This window comes from Elephantulus edwardii, unplaced genomic scaffold (assembly GCF_000299155.1).
Source record: "Elephantulus edwardii isolate Elephantulus edwardi_28Jun2011 unplaced genomic scaffold, EleEdw1.0 scaffold00046, whole genome shotgun sequence".
Classification (NCBI taxonomy): Eukaryota; Metazoa; Chordata; class Mammalia; order Macroscelidea; family Macroscelididae; genus Elephantulus; species Elephantulus edwardii.
The window spans coordinates 9,122,771-9,137,965 of record NW_006399796.1 but is presented as its reverse complement, the minus strand read 5'-3'; the positions used below and the strand labels follow the sequence as shown (position 1 = coordinate 9,137,965).

General features: G+C 36.4%; 1 protein-coding gene across 1 annotated transcript in view; it reads left to right on the top strand.

Annotated features, from left to right (window-relative positions):
• CEP120 (centrosomal protein 120kDa) overlaps positions 1–15,195 on the top strand; it is a 97,179-nt gene that overhangs the window by 73,097 nt on the left and 8,887 nt on the right. Inside the window, exon 18 of the mRNA XM_006885999.1 lies at positions 5,370–5,468. Coding sequence (XP_006886061.1) covers positions 5,370–5,468 — 99 coding nt within the window. The remainder of the gene's footprint in view (positions 1–5,369; positions 5,469–15,195) is intronic.

Here is a 15,195-nt window from a genome sequence, read left to right as displayed (position 1 = left end):
GTTTGGAGTGAGGTGTGGATTTTGTTTGAGTTTTCTACAGATAGTTTGCCATTTTTGCCAGCACCATGTGTTAAAAAGGCTGTCCTTTTCCCACTCAACTGATTTAATCTCTTTGTCAAAAATCAATTGACCATAGGTAGGTGGGCTGATTTCTGGGACTGACATCAGGGTTGGGGTGAGCCTGAGAAAGATTAGATAAATTATGTGTACTGCATTGAAAGAGATGAGGGAGAGAACTGTTTAAAAGTGAAATATGATTGGGTATGAGAGTCCAGAATGAAGTCTGCATAGTGGGGTGTACTCAGGGTTGGGGGTGAGTGTATACCAATGAAAGAATTTTTCTTTTACTTTTCAAAGAGAAGAGCAAACCTGGGGGTGAGGGGTGGGCAGGAAGAAAAATGCAGCAGTGAACTGTAAACGTTTATTAAAATTAATAATAATTTTAAAAAGTTGCTGACTCATAAGAAACCCAAAGATACCAAATATTAAGATAAAATAATACTGCATTCTAGGGTATATTAAGAATATTGTACTTTTTTCTACCATGTAGTGATGTGTGTGTGTGTGTGTGTAATATAAAACCCAATACAAAAAACAAAGATTCTCACCATTGGGCCAAGTGGCAGCATCATGATAGATAGTGAAGAGATTGAGATTGTTAACAGCTTTAGTTTACTTGGTTCCACAATCAACACCCTTGGTACCAGCAACCAGGAAATGAAGAGACGAATTACATTGGGAAAGTCTGCTGTCAGGGACCTCTCCAGAGGTACTGAAAAGCAACAATGTCAGTCTGGAGACTAAGGTGTGTCAGATCGAAGCCATAGTCTTCAACAGTTACTTACTATGCATTAGAGAGCCAGACAATGACTGGGTATAATAGAAAGAGAATTGATGCCTTTGAGCTGTGGTGCTAGAGAAGAGTGTTGAGTATACCATGAGTATGCCAGGAGAACAAACAGGTTTGTCCTAGAGAGGGTGAAACCAGGCTGCTCCTTTGAGGCAACAATTCTGAGGCTTTGTCTGTTGTCATACTTTGGGCATGTTGCAGGAAGGGACTGGTCCTTGGAGAAGGACATCATGCTTGGAATGGTGGAGAGATGGAGAAAGAGAGGGAGACCATCAATGAGATGGATTGATACAATTACTAGGGTAAGGAGGGTAGATGTGTTGGAGACAGTAAAGCTGACACAGGATAGAGCAGATTTCAGGGCTGTTATACATAGGGTTGCTATGAGTCACAAGGTACTCAATGGCACATAACAACATTGGTCTGAAGGGAGCTCTAGTGGCAAGAAGATGTGCTGTAATCTCAAAGGTCTGTGGTTCAAATCCACTTGATGCTTGCTAGAGAAGGAGGGGCAATTTCCTTTTGTCCCTGTTGGATCCAGCTTGAATGGTTCCCAATAAGAAAAAAAAAATTAGTCTCCAGGATTTGTAGAAGGGAGATTAATTTGAAACTAGAGAGACAACTCTTAAAGTCTAGGTGAGATGAGAGGCTTGTAGCCTCTAATAAGGAAGGGGTAATAGGAATATACAGAAATAAAACTGAAAATTAAAAGAGAAGTCTGTGGGTTTTTGTGATACTGGGCCCATGGATTAGATAGAGACAAAGACAGTTGTCTAATTGGATTTTTCTACTAGAGATCTAGAGTCATGGGTATATCAACAATACAAATAAGAAAATTGAGAGCTCTCGAATACTATTTTGTAATTTCTGCCTTCACTGACCTCCAAAGTAACTCTTAGCCCTTGAGCTGAGTTTTCTCTTAGAAGGAGATAATTTAGCTTTTCAGATGCTTTATAGTCGACTAGAAGGACCAAAGAATTGATGCCATCGAATTGCATTTGAGAAAGAACTGAATGTCCCATGTACTTCCCAAAGAACAGACAAGTCTGTCTGGGAAGAAGTCAGTCGAGAATGTTCCTTGTTCTCAAGTATATTGAGGCTTCATTTCACATACTTTGGGCATGTTATCAGGATGCTTGGAAAAGCAGAGGGTCAACAAAAGAGAAGATGACCCTCAGTGAGATCCATTGACACAATAACTGCACCAGTGAGCTTAAGCACATTGGAGATTGTGAGGGTGGTGCAGAATTGGTCAGTATTTGATTCTTTTGTGTATAGGGTCACTGAGTTGGAGCCAATTCATTGTCACCTAACAGTACTTCAGTTATACACCACTAAACTTAAATAAAAATGTTAAATGCCAAGGCTTAACAATTCTTAGGTCTACTTAAAAGAGTACCCTTTTTGATGCTCTGAAATTACATGAATATTCTGTTGTAAGCATTTTTTCATGGGAATTGTTGTTAGGTACCGAGTCGAGTATGACTCATAGCGGCCCTATGAACAGCCAACCTGAACCCCGCCCTGTCCTGTGCCATCCTTATCATCTATGACACACTAGAGCCCATTGCTGAAGTGACTGTCAGTCCATCTCATTGGGGGTCTTTCTCCTGCAATGACCCTTCATCTTGCCAAGTGTGATGACCCTTTCTAAGACATAACCTCACCTAGCTATGTGTCCAGAGTATGATTTAAAGCTTTGCTGTCTTTGCCCTCAAGGAGCACTCTGGCTTTACTTTATCCAAAACATATCTGTGGGTTCTTTAGAATGACAGAGATTTAAAAAGAATAAAAATAAAACTAAATTAGCTTAAAAACAAAACCAGGAATCATTTCTTGATAATATGATGGGGGAAAATTAGAAGAACATGCTTCCCAGATTTACTCTTTATCTAAAAGAATTCTGGTGGCATAGTCTTTAGCATCGTGTGCTGCTAATCAAATTCATTATCTATAGTTTCTTCATTTGTTAAGCATAGACATTTTCATATTGTTGTTGTTATGTGCCGTCGAGTCATTTGCGACTCATAGCGACGCTGTGCACAACAGCCCTAAACCCTGCTCTATCCTGCGCCAACCGCACTGCCTCTGACACACCCATCCCGATTACCCCAGTCACCGAATCAATCCATCTCATAGAGGGTCTTCCCCTCCTGCGCTGTCCCTCCACCCTCCCAAGCATGATGTCCCTCCCCAAGGACCCGTCCCTCCTGGCAACATGTCCAAAGTATGTCAGACGAAGCCCCAGAATCCTTGCCTCCAAGGAGCAGCTTTGTTTAATCCTCTCCAAGATGAATCTGTTTGTTTTCCGGGCAGTCCATGGTACATTCAGTACTCTTCTCCAGCACCACAGCTCAAAAGCATCCACTCTCCTTCTGTCCTCCCTTGTCATTGTCCAACTCTCTGATGCATAACAAGCGATTGCAAAGACCATGGCCTGTATCAGGCGCACCTTAGTCTCCAGAGAGACACCGTTGCTCCTGAGTACTTTAGAGAGGTCCCTAACAGCAGACTTTCCCATCGCAATACTCTTTTCGATTTCCTGACTGCTGGTGCCAAGAGTGTTGACTGTGGAGCCGAGCAAACTGAAGCTGTGAACACTCTCAATCTGTTCGCCATCCATCCTGTCGCTGCCAATTGGTCCAGTGGTGAGAATCTTTGTCTTCTTGACATTGAGCCTCAGTCCATACTGAAGACTGCAGTCCTTGACCCTCCGCAGCAAGTGCATGAGGTCCTCCTCAGTTTCAGCAAGCCGGGTTGTGTCATCTGCATAACGCAGATTGTTAATAGATCTTCCACCAATCCTGATGCCACAGTTCTCCTCATAGAGCCCAGCCTCTCGGATAATTTGCTCTGCATACATGTTGAAAAGGTATGGAGACAGGATAGATCCCTGGGGTACACCCTTCCCAATTTTGAACCATGCAGTGTTACCCTGCTCTGTTCTGACTACTGCCTCTTGGTCCAAGTATAGGTTTCGCATTAGCACAATTAAATGTTCTGGGACAAAATATACACACACACATATATAGATATAAAAACTGTATGTGTGTTTTAACTTAGTGTGAATGACTAAGCAAGTATGAATTATTTTAATAATTATAGCAAAACTGCTATACCCAAGATAGACAGTTTTTACTTAGGAACTTGGTCCATTGAATGTAAATAGTTCTCTAGATTCATCTTTGTCCTAGTCGTCCTCATCCCTGAACCTATCTAATAATTTCTGTAATTGGATACTGCTCTTCTATCCTACAAGTATAAGGTTTTTGCTGTTCTTTAGAGGTATCTTCTATTGTTACATTAACAAGTAATATGTATAAATCATTGGTGGAATAAGTGGAAAAGATGGTCGTCAGTCATCTCAGCAATATTATTCAACTTAAGTATGCTTGAACCTAGTTGCAAAATGTCAACACATTTAAATCCAAGCACTAGGAATTTGTAAGCAGAAAAGTCCTTTACTGCATGTAGTTATATATTACCGTCAGAGAATGTTGGTCTCTGGTGAAAGGAATTTGGCAGTCTGCTTTTCCTTTCATTTTAGTTGCGTGTTTTCTGAATTTTTAGTTTTTGGATAGTAGTGCCTTTATTTTTATTTTCCTGTAAAACATGAGTTGTGTGTATGGGAAAAATTAGACTTCATAGTTTAAAAAAACTAGAATAGTTGAGAGTAATTGTATTTTACTGTACTAACTTGAATTTTAATTAAGATAGATTATTATAATCTCACTTAAATAGTGAAACTGGTTGGCTACATGAATTTGTTTAGTACTTGTTCTGAAATGTTGTAAAGTACACTGGGAAAAAAAAGCCAAGTTGGCTTCAATTCATATATGACGGATTGCCTACCGCAAGTATAAATAACATTTTTTGATAGAATCACTTCAGTGTTTTTCTTTATATATTTAAGAGAAAATAGAAAATAAAAACTCTGCATATGTTATTAAAAGAGCATATTTTACTTAAGGGTTTTTTTTCAGCTTTCTTAAATTATTTTTCTACTTCTGTTTTATTTTTAGTAAAGGTTTTGTTTTCAGTGATTTTAACAAAGCACAGTTTTTAAAAGTTTCTGTATGCTCTTTTCATTATAACACAATTCCATATGATGAAGGCCTAAAAAAAAAAAAAAGTTGATTTCCAAGATTCAGAATGCCATCTAAACTGAAATGCTAACAGAACTGCTTATTATAGAAAAAGGATTTTGTTTTTCATTCTGTGGAGGATCTTTATACAATGTATATGTTTTAAATACGTTTATAGTAACTGTCTGGAGGTTAAGACTAATTCAGTTCTTTTTAGTATAGCCTGTTGGGCAATAAAAATAAGACTATATTTTAAACAAGAAAATGTTCATATGCCATAATATTTATAGTAAATTATGTAACAGTTTTAGATGATGTCGTATGTTACACTACATAAACTCTTTTCTTAAGCCAGACTCTTTGTATATATTATCTTTCAGTGATTGTACACAGTGGTATAGTGTTTCACTTGATATGATTTTAATCACTGTTAGGTTGAACTTGAAAGAAAGTTGGAATCTGCGACTAAGTCCAAACTACATTATAAGCAGCAGTGGGGACGAGCTTTGAAAGAGCTTGCCAGACTTAAACAGGTATGTAGTTTATAGCTGATGATGGATTATTCTCTTTAAATGTCTGTATTTGAATCTCTGGTACTATTTTTGAAAATCGAGCAATTTTTTTTTCTATTGTGTGTATAATTCTCCTTTTCTGAGTGTAAAAGGAAAATAATTGTGGGGTGCTTTTGGTGCTTCATTTTATTCTTACTCAGAAAATAATTAGAAATCAATCTTCTGTTTGCACTTTTCCTCAATTTTCCCCCTCTTCCTTTAGAAATACCTTTTTGGAAGGAATTTTAAGATTAACTTTAAAAATATTGTGTTCTCAAATTTAAGGACATATCCTAGAAGTCACAGAAATTTTTTTCAGTTAAGAAGTAGAATTATAATCTTTACATAATTTTTAGAGGTTGAAAATCTTGGTAGTGTCTAGAATTCTTTTATTAGGATTTTTTTAACCCTCTTCTGACTACTAGATAAAAATAATGCTGCAGTTTTCATTAGAAATTAATCTTAACTGTAGGGCCAATTTCCTTAAATGATTATGATCAAATAAAATATGAGCAAGATTTTCATTGTGAGCCTTACCTTTTTAATCTAAAACTTTTAGGGATTTCTAATGATAGCTTTTTTCCAAAATTTTGTTTTTCTTTTTAGTGTATCATCCATTTTGTTCTGAATCAGATTTTGGAACATAGAGTCACTTTTAAATTTTTCCTAATATGTATTCATAGCCATCAAATACCACTAATATATTTGTAGTTAACCACCTTTATAGAACAGAACATAGGTGCTAGACTACATATGAGTAAGAAGTAGTATCATTTACTCCGGTATAGCTTATATAGATCAATTGAGAATGTAAACATTAATACATGGAGGCAAGATAATGATATATAAAGTATATAAAAAGTAAATAGATAAATATTTTTAGAATTAAAGTTAGGTTGAAAAAATAGCCAGTGAAGAGTACATAGAGCCTCCTGGACACTGGTGTACACATAGAAATAGGACACACTTTTCCTTCAGGCAGCTTATTATTGACAGGAAGAAAACTACTATAATATCTCCTACCTACTTGTAAGAGCCCTTCAAAGAATCATACAGATTTCTCAGAAGGAAAAAGTATCTCTGTCTACTGGTACTAGAAAGGAGTCTTAGAAGAATTAATTTTGAGATAGACTTCCAGAAATGAGTAGGTGTGATTTTAATGACAGAATTGCTTGTGACATAATAAGAGGTTACTAGAAGAAGTGTAATGTGCTTGGCTATTTGTTCATGTAGCCTCAGTACATGAAATGACCTCTTAAGTGAGCCTTTTTGTTCTATAACTATAATTTGTTTTTTGAGGGGGGAGTGTTGCAAATCTAATGAATAAAATAGAGCAGTGGAGTAGGAAATTTTGGGTTGTGTTTGTGTAGAATGAGAAAAGCCCACTTAGAAGACATTTTCTATACTAAAGATTTTAACTAAGTGGTGGCAATAGGAATGTGACACAGTACTTATGTAGGAAGGCATAGTTAGGGGCAATTTTCTAGTACAATACAGAGTAGATGAAGGATGGTGCCAAGGGTTCAAGTCTTAGTGATCTCAAAAGAGATTTCTCAGTATTGGAAATATAATTACTAAGACCAAAAAGAGATTGAAGAGTAGGAAGAATATGTTGTTGTTGTTGTTGTTGTTGTTGTTGTTGTTGTTGTTAGGTCTGTCCAGTCTACTCAAAACGAGCTAATGAACAGTGGATCTGAACCTTACCTTATTCTGTGCCATTCTCATTATCTCTTAAATACTTGGGCTTCTTGTTACAGTCACTGTGTCAATCCATCTTGTTGAGGGTCTTCCTGTCTTTTATTGACCCTCCACTTTTGCAAGCATGATGTCCCTCTTCAAGGACTAACCCTTCCTAACAATGCCCAAAATAGGTGAGGTGAAGTTTCACTATCCTCCTTTCCAAGGAGCTCACTTGGATTCAGAAGATAGGACCTGTATATTTGGACATTTTAATTTTTCTATAAAATAGTTTAGCAGGTAGATAGGAAAAATATGGCATGTGAGGAAGAATAGTACTTTAAAAAGTTCTTTGTGCAGAAGTAATTATTGAACTTGGCAGATAGAAATTCTTAATTTTAGGAAGGAAGAAGAAAGATTAAATAAAACAATAACTAGAGTGAAAAAATGATGATAATTGAGGTACTGACAGAGCGGTTTATCAAATACTTTGCTAAACCCTTCATGTAAAATAGCTTGGTATAATCTGGTATCAGTAATGGTTTATTCTGTTTTAAAAGACTGTACTTGAAGAAAAATGCCTGTAAGAGCTAAATGTTGATAGGTAAGCTTCTTAAAGCTTAGACATAAAGGGATAGAAATGCATTGCTTATTCTTTCACTCACTCACCAACTGCTTAATTGAGCATCAGTTGTGTGTATTGTACAGTGTTAAATGCTGTGGATATAGGTTTCCCCTTATGTGGATGTCTGAAATGTAATTCAGTGGAAAGAACTGATATCTAACTACAGCAAGGTGGTAGGAAATACAGGCTATCAGTAAAACAGATAAAAAATAAACATTAGTAAAACAAGAAGACATCTGAACATTAAATTGAAAACTTGCAGCTATTTAACCAAAGCTAAGAGCTAACTCTTAGAAGAATGGGCATCTTAGAACCTTGATAGTGCTTATAAAAAATCTATACTTGGACCAGGAGGCGTTCATCAGAACAGAGCAAGGAAACAACCGCATGGTTCACACACTGCATGGGAGAGGGGGTACACCAGGGATGTGTCCTATCTCCATACTTTTTCAATCTATATGCAAAACAGATTATCTGGAGGCTGGGCTATATGAGAAATGTGGCATCAAGATTGGAGGAAGACTCATCAGAAATATGTGTTATGCCGTTGACACAACCCTGCTTGCTGAAACTGAGGAGGACCTGAAGAATTGAGTACTGCAGCCTTCAGTATGGATTGAAGCTCAGCATCAAGAAAACAAAGATTCTTACCACTGGGGTGATTGGCAGTATCATGATAGACGAAGAGGTTGAGATTGTTAACAGTTTTCGTTAGCTTGGATCTATAATCAACACTCTTGGTACCAGCAGCCAGGAAATTAAGACTAATTGCATTGCGAAAGTCTGCTGTCAGAAACCTCCCCAAAATACTGAAGAGCTATGATGTCACTCTGGCGACTAAGGTGCACCTGATGCAGGCCATGGTCTTTGCAGTTACTTGCTGTGCATCAGAAAGCTGGACAGTAACTAGGCATGATAAAAGGAGAATTGATGCTTTTGAGCTGTGGTGCTGGAGAAGAGTATTAAATATACTGTGGACTGCTAGGAGAACAAACAGGTTCGTCTAAGAGAGGGTAAAACCAGGCTGTTCTTTGGAGGCAAGGATTCTGAATCCTCGTCTGACATAATTTAGACATCTTGCAAGGCAGGTGCAGTCCTTAGAGAGGGATGTCATGTTTGGGAGGGTGAAGTGACAGCACAAGAGAGGAAGACACTCTATGAGATGGATTGATTCAGTGACTGGGGTAATAGGGGTTGGTGTGTCAGAGACAGTAAGATTTGCACAGCATAGAATACGGTTTAGGACTGTTGTACATAGGGTTGCTATGAGTTGCAAGTGACTCGACAGCACATAACCAGAGAAGTATTCTATACAAAACATTTCATATAACACTTTATACCAGAAGAACATGAATATGAATGAAGTAGAAAATTGGGCTACTATTGAATAGTGAAAGAAAATAATGCAATGATAATTATAAAATATTACCAAAATAACTTGAAATTATGGACAAGTATGTCAGCTATTACTTAGGTCATTTTCTTTGGGAAAAATGAGTGCAAGGATTTTCAAACACTGTCTCCTGTACTTTGGGCATCTTACCAGTGCTTGGAGAAGGGCATCATGCTTGGAAGGATAGAGAGCCAGATGAGGTGGATTGATACACTGACAGTGGCAATGGGGGCAAGTGTGTCAGAGATGGTGAGTTGGTTCAGGATATGGCAGGGTTCAGAGCTATCATTCATAGGGTCATTATGAGTCATAGTTGACAGCGCATAACAATTACAGTTAACTGTGGAAGCATAATTATAATACGGGATTTTTAAAAAATTAAATCTTAATGAAAAATTTATTTTAAATTGATTTGGCCATGTTCGTATATGTACATGTAAAGATTACATTAAGTTTTTCATATTTTGAAATGTATTTAAAATAAGAAAGTAACTATTTTTGTAATAAAACACCACTTTCTCCCCTCCTCCCAAAAATCATAACTCCTTATAGTTTTACACTGGGATTTTGAAGTTAGTTATGATAATTAGACTCCTTGTGAAATACTCACATCCAACTATTTCTTTCCTAAAGAAAGGAATCTTCATACATTTTCCCTTATTTGAGTCTTTCTGTTTAATTATTTTCTCTCTACCCTTCTTCCTATCTTTCTGTGTATACATGGACAAAATAGCTTTAGCTATTTGTCCCCATTTGGAGGGACTACTCCAAGAAATCGAAGTACCTTTTTTTGCTTGAGTTAGTTAAGTGTGAAGAACTATAATACCAGAATACTTGTTCGCTCAGACTTCTGTTCCAGGAAAATTATAAAAATGCTTGATCCCATCTTTGAGTAATCTCCATTACTTTCTCATTGTAGTCAGTTTTATTCTTTATCCCACATACTTTTTCCTTTAGAAATTTACCAGAAACAGATTTCTAGGTAACCGGGCATCACTGATACTCTGCAGACTGCTTTTGAGATATAGCACTTTAAGAAAAAATGTAATGGATCTGAGAGTACCATAGTGAACCATATTCTGCACTGTTTTTGGAATATTAAGATTGTAACTTCATCAAATTGGCAGATTTCATATGTGTGAAAATTACTTCAGAATTTTCCCTAAAACTTTTTATTCAAAACACATTTATTGTGTTTGAATATAAAATTGGACTCCTCTCCTGCTTTTGTTCAGAGGCTTGTTTGTGCAACTTCTTGTTTAAATTGGATTAGTACCATGTTAATTTTACATTGCTTCTGGTGAATAGCCACGGGGCTATAATCTTTGCCAGTATTTTGTCACAGCAAAACTCTCTGGAGGGCCATGCAAAACATTTGTGTAGTACGGATTAGACGGCGAAAGCCATATCTTAGATTGTTAATAAATGTTAATGACAAAACCCAGCTGGTAAAGCTTGGAAAAAGATCTAATACTTAGTGCCCCTAGCCAAAAGAATGTTTAAACAGAGATTTCCATTACTCAGAGGTGACCTAGTGTCGTCATTTTGTGAATTAAAAAAGCATAATCTTCTAATTATTTGGGAGGAAAAAATCTGATTTGTAACCCAAAAAATCTGTTTCCAAGTTTTATGCTTTTTTCTTCTTTGGTAACTTTAGTAACACAGCAACAGCTGTGACAATGTAAAATAAGTAAAACCTGAAATGGGTTCTCATTTTGAAAACAAGGGGTTGATACCCATACATTCAGGTTTTGCTTTCTTGGGACAGAGGAACAGGGTTTAGAAAGTACTACTTTTTAGACATTAAAAGGCTGTTTATTTTCTTTATTTCTCTTCTTTGTGATAATATGACAGAAATACCCTAAAGCTAAAACAAAGACGTATTTAGGATTAGTCTGTCCAACATGATTGTCATCTTTACTTGTTATGTACTAATAATAATTACATGTTTACTACAAAGCATTTTTTACACCTCGGAATGTATGAACAGTATAAGCCACAAGTTTTTTAAAAGCTAAAGAGTTGCTAATGAGATATGAACTTGTTTTTCTGGGAAAATTAACATTTTTCTGATGTCATTTATTTTAAAACTAGGTGTGTTTGTCCCCAAAACAGAAAAGAGAACTAAGATTTTTTAGTACGATGTAGGTCCCTTACCATATTTGTGCACAGTAGATCTGTTTGAAACTAAGCCGATATATTTAGTAAAAACAACACAGACTTCATTGGCTGACATCAGCACTATCTTGTCCAGCCTTCTGCTTATCCACTCAGAGTAATTAATTTGATTAATTTATAAGTAATTTAACCAAGAATAGGATGTAAATCTTTGTTTAAGAAAAACAGTTGGAGGTCCAAGTCTTGGTTAAAAACTGTGTCTTGAAACCATCCAGGCCCTCCTACTGACTTGTCAGCTCTGGGTTATTTTCAGAAAACTTTACTTGAGTTCCTTAGCTTAGTTGTAAGTTTTTTCCCACAGACTTACATGGTATGTGTGAGTGGGAGAGTAAGTAGTGGCCACTTTTTAGCCGCTGTTTAGTCTAGTGTATGTATGTTTACATCTCCTCTCTGGATTTATAGGCAGCCAAGGCAAAATAAAGATTATACTCACTTGATTGAGGAGCCTTTAACCAAGAGCACCTGGCAGCAGAGGATTTCTTTCACTAACCTCTAATTTTTGTGTGTCTGTGTGTATACTGTTGATTAAATTCCATGGACTTGGTTAAAAATGCAAGGCATTTAAAGACTTAATAAAGATTTTTTGCATAAAAATGCTTCACATTTTATTAAACAGTTATAGTTTTACCAAGTAACATAAAATAATCCATATTTTTATTAGGGTTTTTTTTCTTCTACTTGCTATTATACCTTCTAAATGTGGTATGAGTTGTTTGTGGTTTTGTTTTTAAGGAGGGAAGAAAAGGCAAATATAACACAGAAAATAAATCACCAATGATAATCTTCACCCTTCCTCAGCCACCAGTTACAATTTCGACATTTACATCCAGGTTGATTTATATATTTGTTAGTCATGTATTAAATTATAGTCCATTTCAAGGAAGAAAAGTAACACTATAGATAGAGAGCTTAAAGGTATAGAGGGTGATTTTTATCCCTCACTCACCCACCTCTTGGCCTTCCTGACTTAAGAAACAGCATTATCAATGCTTTGGAAGCTGTGTACTTAATCTCCACTGCCTCCTCTTCAGAGGTAATCACTGTCCTGAATTTGGTACTAATTATTCCTTTGCTTGGCATTCATAGAGTGGTTTTTTTCCCCCTCTTTAGTCTATGAGTTATGTGAATGCATTATCTAACACAGAGCAAACGTGACTCCTGAGATAAAGCTAGCAAATAGCTAAAGTTAAATAATTTTAAGTAAAATCTTAAAATAAATTTAACTTTTTTCCTAAATTAACATTTGGCAAATATTTTGTTAAGGATCTTGAAGTCCCTATTTAAGAGTTTAATTCCTTTCTCTCAGGACAAGGCATGGTTCAAGGCTGCTTGTACATAGGGTCGCTGTGGGTTGTGACTCATTGTCACATAACAACAACAGCAACAACAGTCCTTTCTCGTTATTAATTTTTCTGGTCTTGGTAGTAAGGTTATTTATCCTGGTCTTCTAAAATGAATATTCCCTTTTTTTCCCACTTTCTGTTTGTATAAGATAACCAATATATGTTCCTTAAATACTAGAAGTCTTATTGCAAAAGAATAGTATTGTACAAAGTTATTTATCAGTTTCTTATAGCTTTCAAATTTTATAAGCTGCTTTCATACTTTCTTAGCTTCTATACCTGTAATAGGCCTTTTTGCCTTCTTTCTTATTTGCTTGCTTACTTATTTACTTATTTGTTGTTTTGCCACAATATGGTCAAAGTACATTTCAGTGACATTGAGTACATTCTCCAAGTTGTGCAACCATTCTCGTTTTTCTTTTCTGAGTTGTTCCTCTCCTGCTAACATAAACTCATGGCCCCCAAGGTTCCTATCTAATCTTTTGAGTAGTTGTTAGTTTGATTCCATGTAGAAAGATCTTGAGAGAATAATGGTCAAAGTATATCTTTTTTACTAGGTAGCTAAAGTGTTGGTTGGTTTTAAAACTGTTTCAGGGAATATTTTTGGTTTAGGGTTTAACAGTTATCTAAGGACAGAAATTTCAGGGGTTCATCCAGCCTTCATGGCTCCAGAATGTCTGGAACTCTTGAGAATTTAAAGTAACATTGTATATTTTTTTCCCCGTTTGATCAGTATTCTGGAGTGTCATTGTTGTTGTTGTTATGTGTTGTTTAATCTCCTGAGTCCCATAGCAACTCTATGTACAGCAGCTCTGAACCCTGCACTGTCCTGAGCCAGTCTCACTAACTCTGACACACCAACTCCCATCACCCCAGTCACTATATCAGTCCATCTCATATGAGGTCTTCCTCTCCTGTGCTGTCCCTCCACCCTTCCAAGCATGATGTCCTTCTCCAGGGACCAGCCTCTCCTGGCCAAATGCCCAAAGGATGTAAGATAGAGCTTCAAAATCCTACCCTCTGAGGAGAGACTTGGTTTCACTCTTTCCAAAACAGACCAATTTGTATTCTTGGCAGTCCATGGTATTTTCAAGACGCTTCCCTGGAATAGACTTTTTAATCAAAATATTCCTTAGTGGTAGGCAGACATCATCTCTTCTGGTTTCATGGTCTCCAGTTCATTGAGGCAGTTAGCCACACAGTTCATTTCCTCCTCCTGTTCCTGATTTTCCTCCTTCCCCTGTTGCTCCAGGCAAATAGACACACATTGTGTCTTGGAAGATTTGTTGTGTGGCTCATCATGGAGTGATTTTTCCTAAATATTTGAAAAGCCTATATTTCTCTATAATATGAATTTACCAATATATTGACCAAGCTCTTCAAAGGCATTGTATCTTTTTCTATTTTGCCAATTTAATCCATCAATTACAGAGTATAGTAAAATCTCCCACTCATAGCTCACCCTCCAGGATGTTTTCAGAGACTGTAAATCACACAAGAGGAGATTGCCCATCTTCTCTCTCAGAGAAGCTGGTTATTTTTGAACCTTTAGTAGGGCAGCTCTTTTAGCCTTTAGCACTCTGCATTTTTATTAAAATACATCGTGAATCTCATCTCTTATTTTAAAAAATGATTAATAAAAATATATGCAGCCAAACATACCACAATTCAACAGTTTCTACAAATATCTTTGAATGGCATTGAAAATGGTCTTTGAGTTGGTGCAGCTGTTAACACCCTGCTTTTCTGAGTTATTCTTCGTCCATTGGTGTAAACTTACCAGTCCCTGAAGACCCTATCTGATCGTTTGAGTTGCTATTGTCAGTTTGACAAAATAGTGCTGAAAGCAGATATCCTTTACTAGCTCAGCTACACTATTGTTTTGTTTTAATATTTTAGGCATTATTTTTGCTCTGTGGCTTTATTTTTATGATACATAGTGATGTCTCTCAGATTTATTATCTTCCTTTATAATCTATCTCTTAGCATATTCACATTTTCCTTTTATATCTGATTAAAATGACTAATTAGATAACTCAGATGATAAATGTTATAGTTTATCTTTCCAGAAAAATAGACATCTCCTAAAAAGTGTATGTAATTTTAGGGTATTACCCCTTGAAATCTATTTACATTCTATAATTGATAAATAAGAATACTCTAATTTATTAATCAACATAATACAGTATATAAATGAATGAAGAGATACTTTCTTGGATGGAAATTGAATATAAAATTTTGGTTTTGGGGGGTGAGAGCAGGGGTGAAGATGGGCGGGAGGGTGTTAAGGGTAAATGGGAAAGATACCTTGTGAAAAGCCATGTATATGAACTTTGTAAATAAACTAGTATAAAAAGCAGACCCTAGTGATTGGTACATGGAATGTGAGAGCCGTGAATGAAGGAAAATTAGAAATTGTTAAGAAAGAAATGGAACGCATAAATATTGACATATTAGGCATTGGAGAGATGAGATGGACTGGCATGGGGCATT